Raw genomic sequence first — 13,573 nt, forward strand, 5'->3', positions numbered from 1 at the left:
GTCCATGGGGGTGCAAAGAGTCGGACACGACTTAATGACTGAAAACAACAACAACAACTCTGTTTCCTCCAGCCCTCTGGCCCTTCAGAAAGCACGGCTTACTGGCCCCCAAAGCCACATGTTCTGGGGGCTTACCTTCCCTGTTCAGGAACCCAGTGTGGGACTTGACCACCTCACTTCTCAGGGAGAATCTCTGTGATTCTAATTATCCTCCCATTTACAGGTCACCCACCCAGGGTTTTAGGTCTTGACCGTATTACATCTGTGCCTCTATTACCCATCTTCATTTGCTTCCTTCTTTATATCTTTAGTTTTAGTAGATCTTTTCTGCTAGTCTTCAGGTATTTCTCATTAATAGTTGGTCTGTAAGTAGCTCTAAGTTGGGTTCGCCTGTGGGAGAAGACGAGCTCAGCATTTTCCTTCTCTGCCACCTAAGAAGATAGTTTCTTGACATGGTGTTCCAGAAGCTTTAATGGAAATAATACATGTGGATTGTTTTGTTTAAATAAAGTACTATGATTTTTAAAATTTGCACAGTATATAATATTTTGTGTGTCATTCAACCACATTGTACACTAAGATATTTTTGAAGATAAATGAAGGATGCAGAATTCTTTCTGGAGTTGTGTCTCACATGCTGGACTTCCCAGGCGGCACTAGTGGTAAAGAACACACCTGCCAATGCAGGAGACGTAAGAGACACGAGTTTGATCCCTGGGTCGGGAAGATCCCCTGGAGGAGGGCATGGCAACCCACTCCAGAGAATCCCATGAACAGAGAGAGGAGCTTGGCAGGCTACAGTCCATAGGGTCAAAAAGAGTCGGACACGACTGAAGTGACTTAGCATGAATGTGACACTTTGGCAGACATTTTAAAGTTTATTTTGAGTTTTACTAGTCTACCATGTTCTCCTTTGATCCTCAGGAAAACTCTGAGAGATAGGAAGTATTCTTTGTTGTAATAGAAGTAAACTTGAGGTTTTGAGTGGTGTCCAGCCCTGTAGAAAGAAGTGGAATCAGTAGATATAAAATCTAGTGTCTTTTCTGTGGTACTCCTAGGACTAAATATGTAGGTTAGTGCAGTTCTCAAGCAGGAGAAATAGCAAGTATTTCAGGTGTTCAGTTTTTGTTTTTAATTACATTGCCTTATCTTAAAACTGTATTCCTGATTTCTTAAGGAGTATATTATTAATAGGTATCACTGAACCATAACAGGGAAATGGTAAGCTTTTTGAGATGTTGAACCGTGTAAGTAGCCCATCACCTTGATGGGACACTGAAATGAAAAATCACTGCTTTCACATGGATATCGTGGACTTAATGCAGTGCTTGAGCATTGTGCACTGATACATAGGTACTGCTTTCCCTCTAGGTGGCTCTCTGGGTCTGTACAGATAGAGACCATTGAGACATGTGTTATTCCTACCTCTGTTTTCCCTCTCTGCTCTGTGGGGCTTTAGTTACATTTTAAGTAATTAAACCATAAAGTCCACTAGGATATAATATCAGCCGCTCAATTTAATATAAATTTGAAAAAGGAATAAACAAGTTAGAGCAAATGTTTGTTAATTACATGCCCATAAATTGAGGGGGGGTGGGCAAGGGAAAGTGGAAAGACAGATAAGTAAAAAAGGTTTATTAGATTTCTGTAATACATTTATAGTATGTAATTATATGTACTCATGAGATAAATTTCTTGAACATAGGTGTAGTAATTTAGCTGTACATTTATTTTTTATAAAAAAACTTGGTTTGGAAAGGAATAAAAATAGTGCCATATTTATGATACTGCCTTGGTACTAAAAGAATTTTAAGATTCAACCATGTAGGTATTTGTCAGTGCTTTTTATCCCTGACCTTTTAGTAATTTGATCCATAGTAATATGGCATTTGCTTCCACTACTGTATCAGAAGAACTGGGGGCTTTTACCCCTTTATTCTCCTAACAGCTCTTCATTCCCTGACTGCTTTCTTCCCTTGGCATCTGTGAAAAGATCCCTGGTTTTTCTCATTCCTCTGTTAATCATTTCTTCTTGTTATGAGTATGTCTTAAATATAGGTGCCTTAACAGGCTTTGGTACTTGATTTTCTTTTGTTTCTGCTTTATGTGTTCTCATCATGCACAGTTAGATGATGTCAGAGTTGTGGGTACCATTTATGTGCCATTGGTTTCCAAGTCCCTGTCTCCAGTCCATTTCTGTCTAGCTTCCAACCAACTTTTCACCTGTCTGCCATGGCAGTCTTATGGTAGGTATTCAATAAACATTTGTGCAATGGATGAATGCTTAGAACTCAGTGTCTGCTCCCCCTACTAAAACAACCTATCCTCTCTATTCTGTTGAAATGATTTCTCAGTATCTAAGCTTAACTTGAAAGTATTTGACTCCTTCTTTCCCTCACTCTGCACTTATCCACAATTACCAGTTCCTGTGTATTTGAGCTTGGAGAAGGGGCTGACTTGGGTGCATTGCCCCCATCCTCCAAACCTGCTTTGATGACATTCTAGTCAGGCTTCTAATTTAGGTCTTAATCACAAGGCATTGTAATTACAAGTTCACTTTTCTGTCTCATCTTTCTTCCCCCCAACTTTGTAGGCATGTCATAAATAAATATTTGTCTTAATATGTTGTTATTTCCTTTCTCAAATTTGTATTAGATTGAGTGGCTGATGTTATGAATTGATGTGCTTCATAGTTTATGCATCTTAGAAAGAGATGCTAATAGAGTATTTTTGAACCCTGCTTGTAAGAATCTAAGATTTGAGTGATGAATCAGTATGGACAGATAGTTCTCAGTATTTCTTCTTAAATCCTTTAAGACCTGACTATACACAAAATGTTAAATAGTGTACAGAGTGAATAGCAGAAGTATCTTTAAGGATATACACATTGCGTGGTACATTAAATGATAAAATGATACAATTTGATATATAGGGTCAGTGGTGTATATGTAGCCAACATAGAAATAGGTAAGGTATTATTTTCTTGGCATTGTCTAGGGTAGTAAGTTAATGTATTTAAGTCAGAATGTCTCCTGTTATATTTTTTGTTGTTCAGTTGCTCAGTCCTATCTGACTCTTTGTGACCTCATGGACCGCAGCATGCCAGACTTCCTTGTCCTTCCCTATCTCCTGGAGTTAGCTCAAACTCATGTCCATTGAGTCAGTGATGCCGTCCAACCATCTCATCCTCTGTTGTCCCCTTCTCCTCCCACCTTCAGTCTTTCCCAGCATCAGGGTCTTTTTCAGTGAGTCAGTTCTTTGCATCATGTGGCCAAAGTATTGAAGCTTCAGCTTCAGCATTAGTCTTTCCAGTGAATATTCAGGACTGATCTCCTTTAGGATGGACTGGTTGGATCTCCTTGCTGTCCAGGGGACTCTCAAGAGTCTTCTCCAACACCACAGTTCAAAAGCATCAATTCTTCTGTGCTTAGCCTTCTTTATGGTCCAACTTGCACATATGTACATGACTACTGGAAAAACCATAGCTTTGACTGTATATACCTTTGCTGGAGAAGTAATGTCTCTGCTTTTTATCTAGGTTTGTCTTAACTTTGCTTCCAAGGAGCAAGCATCTTTGAATTTTATGACTACAGTCACAGTCCACAGGGATTTTGGAGCCCAAGAAAGTATAGTCTGTCACTGTTTCCATTGTTTCCCCATCTATTTGCCATGAAGTGATGGAACTGGATGCCATGATCTTAGTTTTTTGAATGTTGAATTTTAAGCCAGCATTTTCACTCTCCTCTTTCATTCTCATTAAGAGACTCTTTAGTTCCTCTTCAGTTTCTGCCATAAGAGTGGTGTCATCCGCATGTCTGAGGTTATTGATATTTCTCCTGACAATCTTGATTTCAGCTTGTGATTCATCCAGCCCGGCATTTTGCATGATGTACTCTGCATATAAGTTAAATAAATGGGCTTACAATATACAGCCTTGACACACTTATTTCCTAATTTTGAACCAGTCTGTTGTTCCATGTTTGGTTTTAACTGTTGCTTCTTGATCTGCATTTAGTTTTCTCAGGAGGCAGGTAAGGTCATCTGGTATTCCAATCTCTCAAAGAATTTTTCACAGTTTGTTGCATTCCATACAGTCAAAGGCTTTACTGTAGTCAATAAAGCAGAAGTAGATGTTTTTCTGGAATTCTCTTGCTTTTTCTATTATCCAACAAATGTTGGCAATTTGATCTCTGGTTCCTCTGCCTTTTCTAAATCCAGCTTGTACATCTGGAAGTTTTCAGTTCATGTACTGTTGAAGCCTAACTTGAAGGATTGATTAGTTTTCTGTGATTGTGGTTTTCAGTCTGTCTGCCCTCTGATGGAGAAGGATAAGAGGCTTATGGAAGCTTCCTGATGGGAGTGACTGACTGAGAGGGAAACTGGGTCTTGTTCTGATGGGTGGGGCCATGCTCAATAAATCTTTAATCAGTTTTCTGTCAAAGGGAGGGGCTGTGTTCCTTCCCTGTTACTTGACCTGAGGCCAAACTATGGTGGAGGTAATGAAGATAACCTCCTTCAAAAGGCCCCAGGCACACACTGCTACCCTCAGTGCCGCCAACCCCGCAGCAGGCCACCACCAACCCACGCCTCTGCCGGAGACTCCTGGACCCTCACGGGAAAGTCTGGGTCAGTCTCTCGTGGGGTCACTGCTCCTTCCTCCTGGGTCCTGGTGCACACAGGGTTGTGTTTGTGCCCTCCAAGAGTCTGTTTCCCCAGTTCTCTGTAAATTCCGGTGGCTCCATGGTGGGTTAATGGCGACCTTCTCCAAGAGGGCTTATGCCATACCCAGGTCTACTGCACCCAGAGCCCCTGCCCCCGCAGCAGTCCACTGCTAACTTATACCTCCTCAGGAGACACCCAGACACAGTTCTGTCTCAGTCTCTGTGGGGTCTCTGGGTCCTGGTGCACACAAGGTATGTTTGAGCCTTCTGAGCCTTCAGCCTCTGGCGAGTATGGGGTTTGGTTCTAAATGCAATTTCATAGCAGACAGACTGAAAAACACAGTCATGGAAAACTAACCAGTCTGATCACATGGACAACAGCCTTGTCTAACTCAATGAAACTATGAGCCATGCCATTTAGGGCCACCCAAGATGGACAGGTCATGGTGGAGAGTTCTGACAAAACGTGGTCCACTGGAGAAGGGAATGGCAAACCACTTCAGTATTCTTGCCTTCAGAACCCCATGAACAGTATAAAAAGGCAAAAAGATAGGATACTTAAAGGTGAACTCCACAGGTTGGTAGGTGCCCAATATGCAACTGGAGATCAGTGGAGAAATCACTCCAAAAAGAATGAAGAGACAGAGCCAAAGCAAAAACAACACAACCCAGTTGTGGATGTGTGGTGATGGAAGTAAAGTCCAATGCTGTGAAGAGCAATATCGCATAGGCACCTGGAATGTTAGGTCCATGAATCAAGGCAAATTGGAAGTGGTCAAACAGGAGATGGCAAGAGTGAACGTAGACATTTTAGGAATCAGCAAACTAAAGTGGACTGGAATGGGTAAATTTAACTCAGATGACCAGTATATTTACTACTGTGGGCAAGAATCCCTTAGAAGAAGTGGAGTAACCATCATAGTCAACAAAAGAGTCTGAAATGCAGTACTTGGATGCGGTCTCAAAAATGACAGAATGATCTCGATTCGTTTCCAAGGCAAACCATTCAGATTCAAAGTAATCCAAGTCTATGCCCCGACCAGTAATGCCGAAGAAGCTGAAGTTGAATGGTTCTATGAAGATCTACAAGATCTTCTAGAACTAACACCCAAAAAAGATGTCCTTTTCATTATAGGGGACTGGAATGCAAAAGTAGGAAGTCAAGAAATGCCTGGAGTAATTGGCAAATTTGGCCTTAGAGTACAGAAGGAAACAGGGCAGAGGCTAGCAGAGTTTTGCCAAGATCACAGTGATCATAACAAATACCCTGTTCCAACAACACAAGAGAAGACTCTACACGTGGACATCACCAGATGGTTAATACCAAAATCAGATTGATTATTATTCTTTGCAGCCAAAGATGGAGAAGCTCTATACAGTGAGCAGAAACAATCCGGGAGCTGACTTGGCTCAGATCATGAACTCCTTATTGTCAAAATTAGACTTAAATTGAAGAAAGTAGGGAAAACCACTAGACCATTCAGGTATGACCTAAATAAAATCCCTTACAACTTTACAGTGAATTGATAAATAGATTCAAGGGATTAGATCTGATAGTCAGAGCGCCTGAAGAACTATGGACAGAAGTTTGTGACATTGTTCAGGAGGCAGTGATCAAGACCATTCCCAAGAAAAAGAAATGCAAAAAGGCAAATGGTTGTCTGAGGAGGCCTTACAAACAGCTGTGAAAAGAAGAGAAGCGAAAGGCAAAGGAGAAAAAGAAAGATATACCACATTGAATGCAGAGTTCCAAAGAACAGCAAGGAGATATAAGAAAGCCTTCCTCAGTGATCAGTGTGAAGAAATAGAGGAAAACAACAGAATGGGAAAGACTAGAGATCTCTTCAAGAAAATTAGAGATACCAAGGGAACTTTTCATGCAAAGATGGGCACAATAAAGGACAGAAATGATACTAACAAAAGCAGAAGATATTAAGAAGAGGTGGAAAGAATACACAGAAGAACTATATGAAAAAGATCTTAATGACCCAGATAACCATGATGGTGTGATCACTGACCTAGAGCCAGACATCTTGGAATGCGAAGTCAGGTGGGCCTGAGGAAGCATTACTACGAACTAAGCTAGTGGAGGTGACAGAATTCCAGTTGAGCTATTTCAAATCCTAAAAGATGATGCTGTGAAAGTGTTGCACTCAAGATGCCAGTAAATTTGGAAAACTCAGCAGTGGCCACAGGACTGGAAAAGGTCAGTTTTCATTCCAGTCCCTAAGAAAGGCAGTCCCAAAGAATGCTCAAATGACGAGTGCACAATTGCACTCTTCTCACACGCTAGCAAAGTAATGCTCAAAATTCTCCAAGCCAGGCTTCAACAGTTCATGAACCATGAACTTCCAGATGTTCAAGCTGGATTTAGAAAAGGCAGAGGAACCAGAGATCAAATTGCCAGCATCTGTTGGATCACTGAAAAAGCTAGAATTCCAGAAAAACATCTACTTCTCCTTTATTAACTATGCCAAAGCCTTTGACCGTGTGGATCACAACAAACTGTGGAAAACTCTTCAGGAGATGGGAATACCAGACCACCTGAGGTGCCTCCTGTGAAATCTGTATGCTGGTCAGGAAGCAACAGTTAGAACTGGACATGGAACAACAGACTGGTTCCAAATCTGGAAAGGAGTACGTCAAGTCTGTATATTGTCATCCTGCTTATTTAGCTTATATGCAGAGTATATTATGAGAAATACCAGACTGGATGAAGCACAAGCTGGAATCAAGATTGCTGGGAGAAATATCAATAACCTTAGATATGCAGATGACACTACCCTTATGGCAGGAAGAGAGGAACTAAAGAGCCTCTTGATGAAAGTGAAAGAGGAGAGCGAGAAAGCTGGCTTAAATCTCAACATTCAGAAAACTAAGATCATGGCACCTGGTCCCATCACTTTATGGCAAATAGATGGGGAAACAGTGAAAACAGTGAGAGACTTTATTTTTTGGGGCTCCAAACTCACTGCAGGTGGTGACTGCAGCCATGAAATTAAAAGATCCTTGCTCCTTGCAAGAAAAGTTATGACCAACCTTGACAGCTTATTAAAAAGCAGAGATGGTGTGATCACTCTGCTTTTTGCCAACAAAGGTCTGTCTAGTCAAAGCTGTGATTTTTCCAGTAGTCATATATGGAAGTGAGAGTTGGACTATAAAGAAAGTTGAGTGCCGAAGAATTGAGGCTTTTGAACTGTGGTGTTGGAGAAGACTCTTGAGAGTCCCTTGGACTGCAAGGAGATCCGACCAGTCCATCCTAAAGGAGATCAGTCCTGAATATTCATCGGAAGAACTGATGCTGAAGCTGAAACTCCAATATTTTGGCCACGTGATGCGAAGAACTGACTCATTGGAAAAGACCCTGATGCTGGGAAGGATTGAAGGCGGGAGGAGAATGAGATGACAGAGGATGAAATGGTTGAATGGTATCACTGACTCAGTGGACATGAGTTTGAGTAAACTCCGGGAGTTGGTGATGGACAGGGAGGCCTGGTATGCTGCAGTCCGTGGGGTTGCAAAGAGTCGGACACGACTGAGCAACTGAACTGAACTTGAAGGATTTTGAACATGACCTTACTAGCATGTGAAATGAGTGCAATGGTGCAGTAGTTTGAACATTCTTTGACATTGCCCTTCTTTGGTATTGAAATAAAAACTGACCTTTTCCAGTCTTGTGGCCACTGCTGAGTTTTCCAAATTTACTGGCATCTTGAGTGCAACACCTTCACAGCATCATCTTTTAGGATTTGAAATAGCTCAACTGGAATTCTGTCACCTCCACTAGCTTAGTTCGTAGTAATGCTTCCTCAGGCCCACCTGACTTCACATTCCAAGATGTCTGGCTCTAGGTCAGTGATCACACCATCATGGTTATCTGGGTCATTAAGATCTTTTTCATATAGTTCTTCTGTGTATTCTTTCCACCTCTTCTTAATATCTTCTGCTTTTGTTAGTATCATTTCTGTCCTTTATTGTGCCCATCTTTGCATGAAAAGTTCCCTTGGTATCTCTAATTTTCTTGAAGAGATCTCTAGTCTTTCCCATTCTGTTGTTTTCCTCTATTTCTTCACACTGATCACTGAGGAAGGCTTTCTTATCTCTCCTTGCTGTTCTTTGGAACTTTGCATTCGGAAGTGTATACCTTTCCTTTTGTCTTTTGCGTTTCGCTTCTCTTCTTTTCATAGCTGTTTGTAAGGCCTTCTCAGACAACCACTTGCCTTTTTAATTTCTTTTTCTTGGGGATGGTTTTCATCATTGCCTGCCGTACAATGTTATGAACCTCCATCTATAGTTCTTCAGGTACTCTATCAGATCTAATCCCTTGAATCTATTTGCTATTTCTACTGTATATCCTAAGGGATTTGTTATGTTTAAACCAGTCGTTGTAAGGCTGTAAATATCTTAACTTGGTACAGTGGAAAGCATAGCTTTTTGCTTTTGGTTAAGCTGCTTTTTAAATTATTCTTGGTTTGGCATAGGCATAATTATCTCTTCTGCATTGCAGATGAAAAGGAAAAGTCTGTTTTAAGAAAATATTTATATGCAGTGTTGTGTTCCAGTGTGGGGGCTGATGTCCTTGATCTTAGGAATCCTGCCTGCCTCACATCTAGTCTTTGTATCTCTGAGTCATGTTGAGACTAGCTGGAGAGCTGTTGATAATGAACATGTAAGATTACCACTCATCTTCTCCCACTTTTCTGTGCCTCCCTAGGTACATGGACTGTATCGCACAACAGGTGCTAGTTTTGAGAAGGCCCAACAAGAGTTTGCAACAGGTGTGATGTCCAACAAAACTGTCCAGACTGCAGCCGCAAATGCAGCTTCTACTGCAGCAAGCAGTGCAGCTCAGAATGCGTTCAAGGGTAACCAAATTTAGAGAGTCTTCCGACAATGCACTGTTACCTTTTGATTGTACCTTTTTCTCTAGTTACTATATTCTATAAAATTTTTTTTTCCCAAACACACAGTACACACAGCACGTATATTTCCTAATATCTTGTGCATGGGCTAAAACCAGAAAAACTTCCTCGTCTTATTATTTACCTGACAGTTTCTCAATAGTTCAGTGCCCCTTGCAGAAAAAATAGTACATACAAAGTAAATATTCTCCATGTTTTTTGGGGGATGAATGTTCAGCAGATGATTTCAGTGGTGCCACACTGACATTAACATGGCACTTACTGAAAAATGCACTTAGTACTTGCTGCAGTCCTCCTTTCAAGAATCTTAGACATAAAAATTACACATTTGAGCAGGAAAGCAATGCTTCATTCCTTTTCCTTATTTATATTGAAAGAAATAGGACATCAGAGACTTAGGGACTTTTAAATTGGCTTGCTTTTTAGCAATTTCAGTCACCAGTGAAGAGCCTGTGTGCATTTCAAAGCAGATAATGTAAATTTTATCTTTTTATTTTCTTTTTTTAGAGTAGTTGATATTTTGATAATCAATCTCTGATCTTGCATGGATACCATGTTTCTTAAAAGAATTAGTATTTTGGGTTATGCACTGCTTATGGTTGTAGGATTGGGGAGTTGTTTATAGAATCATAGAAATGATTTTCTGTAATACTTTCTTTTAAATAAAAATGTACTGGGATGTAATATGAGGATATAATATAATATGCAGTGCATTATCCAAAAAAAAGTAGATAATTGGTGGAATAGGATGTAGTGATGATAATACCTTTTTGTTTTTAATTTTCAGTATTCATGCCATAGTAAAATATTACTGTTTGGAAACTTTGGTATATTCGTGTGGCTACTCTTTTTAATTGAACTGAGATTGTGTTTGGCAGCTCTCTTTTGGGGTATGCTTGTGTAATTTTTAACAGAGGTGTTAAAGTCTAGCCTAACTCCATGTCCTAAAAGAACATAACAGTATTTAAGATATTTTTCTTTTAGCCTCTCATGTCCAGTTGGAATTAAAAATAAAAAGACCCTGGTACTTCACTATACTTGAATCCCTAATGCACCTCAGTCTTTGAATTTTTGAGACTCACTGAACACACTAAAATCTGTAGCAATAGAAAAAATAAAACATTTAACTTGAACCAAGTGAGAAAATACAGATATAATTGAATGCATTAATTACGGACATAATCATGTTAAATTGTTACCATGCAGCACAGGACTTCATTCTTATAGTATACTTGGATTGAAACTTTGAATCATTTTAAATAACTGATTAAATGCCTCAAAGACACTTGTAAAGTCATGATACTGTTGTTTTGGAAGTCGTTAGCAAACCTCAGATTGCAGAATAATGAGTATGTTTTATTCAATTTGATTTTAAGGAAGGGTAGTCTGTTGGATTATATTAATTGATACTTAAAAATCAGCTGGGTGTAAATGGTTAAATCATTTTTATTCTTCCCCCCAAATTTGGAGTTAAAATGAGTTTCATCCTAGGGGTAGGATGGTAAATTCTCCTATTTATGAAAGAAGCTTTGTGTGATGCTAGATATAACTCAGATTCATCCAGATGGTGTTTACGTTGATTTATTTGGGACTTTGTTGAAGTAATATACTTGGAAGATATTTCTTTTATTCTGATGAAAATAGGATTCAGAGTATGAATTTAAAGCTGTTTTTATGAATATTTCTGATCAGTGATAATCTCTACCTACTTTCTCAACCAAATAAGCCCATTCAAGTTTTTTAGAGCCTATAATCTTACTGAAAAATGTTTCATCAGTATGCTTTGTTGAGTGTGGATTTTACAAATATTCAAAACATTAACCACAAAATACAACAAAAGCACTTATGTCTGTCATTATCTTTCAAGTTCCTTTTGTTTCTCCTTAAACTACAGATGAAAACTTTATCATAGAGACTTTTGAAGAATACTGAGATATCAGTACTTTTCTTCAAGAATTATGAATGCTTCTCTCTGTTCTGTAGAAATCCTCTATTGCTAAGTAGCAAAGAATAATTACAACCAACAGTACCTTTTTTTGTTTGGATGGCAGAAGTGTTGTTTTAAATTCCAGTTATTTGGGTTAATACAAGCTTAATAAAGAGAAAAATGTTTTTTAAAAACATAAATGTGCATTAAAATGATGGCATTGCTTAACAGTTTGATAAAGTAGAGGGGTTTTTAATTCTTATAATCTCTATTCTCTTAACAATCATTAGTAAATAGTCACATTTGCACTCAGTAAAAGATTGGCATTTGTTAGTGTTTTATATTTAATATTAGCATTACCCAGTATCACAATCATGAAATGGTCTTCACATTGTAAGGAACCACGTCAGTTTTCAGTTTGTAGTATTGTTTTGGCTATTTTATTTCAAACAAAAGTTTGAACACTGGAAAATCATTGCTCAGTGGTTTTTAATTTGGAACTTGGATTATTTATCTAAGGATGTTTGTATATTTTGTCAACGAGTAATATTGCGCTGCCATTATGGTGATTGTCATGGTTCTATATAAATGCCCTCCATCTGTCCCTCTAATGTTGCATGTTTTCAGTGGTTTGGAAGTTTTGTATATTTATTGTATTAACACAGAGTGTCATAAAATAAAATGCTGTTTACTGGATGTTTGTTTGTGTAATTTTAAATACTGTATTAGTACTTCAGAGGCAGTAATTATACAGAGGGTCAATGTATATAGAAATACCACATTTGATTTTTAAAAACGACATGACAGTTTTTCTGTTGCTTTAGACTTTTGTAGGTAGTGGAACATGAGATTCACTAGTTAAATAGTTTGACCGCTTTAAGGTCAAAATACACAGACTAGAAGCTAAATTCAAAAACAGAAAACCTGTTTTGTGGTCCAGACCTTGCTTGTGGGTTAACATGGATGCCTCTATACTAGTGTTGTATCGATTCGATTGAACCTGTTTTCTGTTTCCTAACCTCACTACCTGCTGCTGTTTTATGTACTGATGAAAGTACCAGTTTGTGTATTGCTAGATTTTTCATTTGGTTATCTAAAGAGGACATAAAAAACATAGTCTAAAAAAGTGCTCATGGTGAATCTTATTTGAGAAATTCATGTTAAATTAAAATAGGAACAGCATTTTGAGTTTTTTGGGTGTTAACCTAAAAGTGACTTTGGATTTTCATTGGATATAGGCCTTTCGTAAATCATGTTGATATAATGTATGGTTTGCATTTTAGAGGGAGTTTATGTTTAATTATATTTTACTTGTTTCTGTAAATCATTTGTAGTACATAATGCTTTTTATAGTTATTGCTTTATCTTTTTCTGAAAACACTGCATTAGCACCTAATTTTGCATTTTTATTGGTAAAAATCTACATTAACTGTTTACATACAGAATCTGTTACATTTTTTGTGCAATTTTCCCTTATTAGAATTACTGTGCTGTCACTCACCATTTCACTGTATCTTCTTCCATTTTTTCCTTAAGTTAAATGTTTAAAGGAATTTACTGATTCCTTGTGATTAAGAATTTTATAGGTGAAATAAAAGCGGTTAATGTAAAAATAATTGAGGATGTTTAAAAATCTGTACTTTGATAGATTTTTCAAGTACCATAGTATAAATTTATTTAGAATAGAATTGTATGTTTTAAAACACTAGAATTGTTTCTAATTCTTGTTTATTAAACTAAAAGGTTGTAACTCAGTGGTTAAATATGGAAAGTGAAATATTTCTACTAGAGTTTTAGGGTACATTTTATACAACAGTATGCTTTTTGTAAGGATGGGTATTTTTAAACTTTAAGATTTATCACAGTCTATAGAAAGGTAGAAAGGAATCTGTAGAAAATTTCCAAGCCAGCCAGATGTTGCCACTAATCTATCCTAGATGAATACAGTAGATATCCTTGATTAGAAGCAAAATAGGGGAAGGCTCCCCTCTCGTGTTCTTACCCTTCTTGTGGGCTTCATATTTACAGTTTAACTGTGGTTTTGATAAGACAAAGCCTTCAAC

At 38.3% G+C, this 13,573-nt stretch overlaps 1 protein-coding gene across 4 annotated transcripts in view; it reads left to right on the forward strand.

The window, feature by feature from the left end:
* Positions 1-13,573, forward strand: part of SCAMP1 (secretory carrier membrane protein 1) — a 149,757-nt gene that overhangs the window by 112,843 nt on the left and 23,341 nt on the right. For 2 of the 4 annotated variants that reach the window (XM_043470727.1, XM_043470730.1), the window contains one exon: positions 9,376-9,526. The exons of 1 other annotated variant lie outside the window; for it this stretch is intronic. In XM_043470727.1, coding sequence (XP_043326662.1) covers positions 9,376-9,526 — 151 coding nt within the window. Of the gene's footprint in view, positions 1-9,375; positions 12,207-13,573 lie in introns of those variants that run through there. One more of the 4 variants, XM_043470728.1, reaches the window with a different exon arrangement.

This window comes from Cervus canadensis, chromosome 6 (genome assembly GCF_019320065.1).
Source record: "Cervus canadensis isolate Bull #8, Minnesota chromosome 6, ASM1932006v1, whole genome shotgun sequence".
NCBI classification, from domain to species: domain Eukaryota; kingdom Metazoa; phylum Chordata; class Mammalia; order Artiodactyla; family Cervidae; genus Cervus; species Cervus canadensis.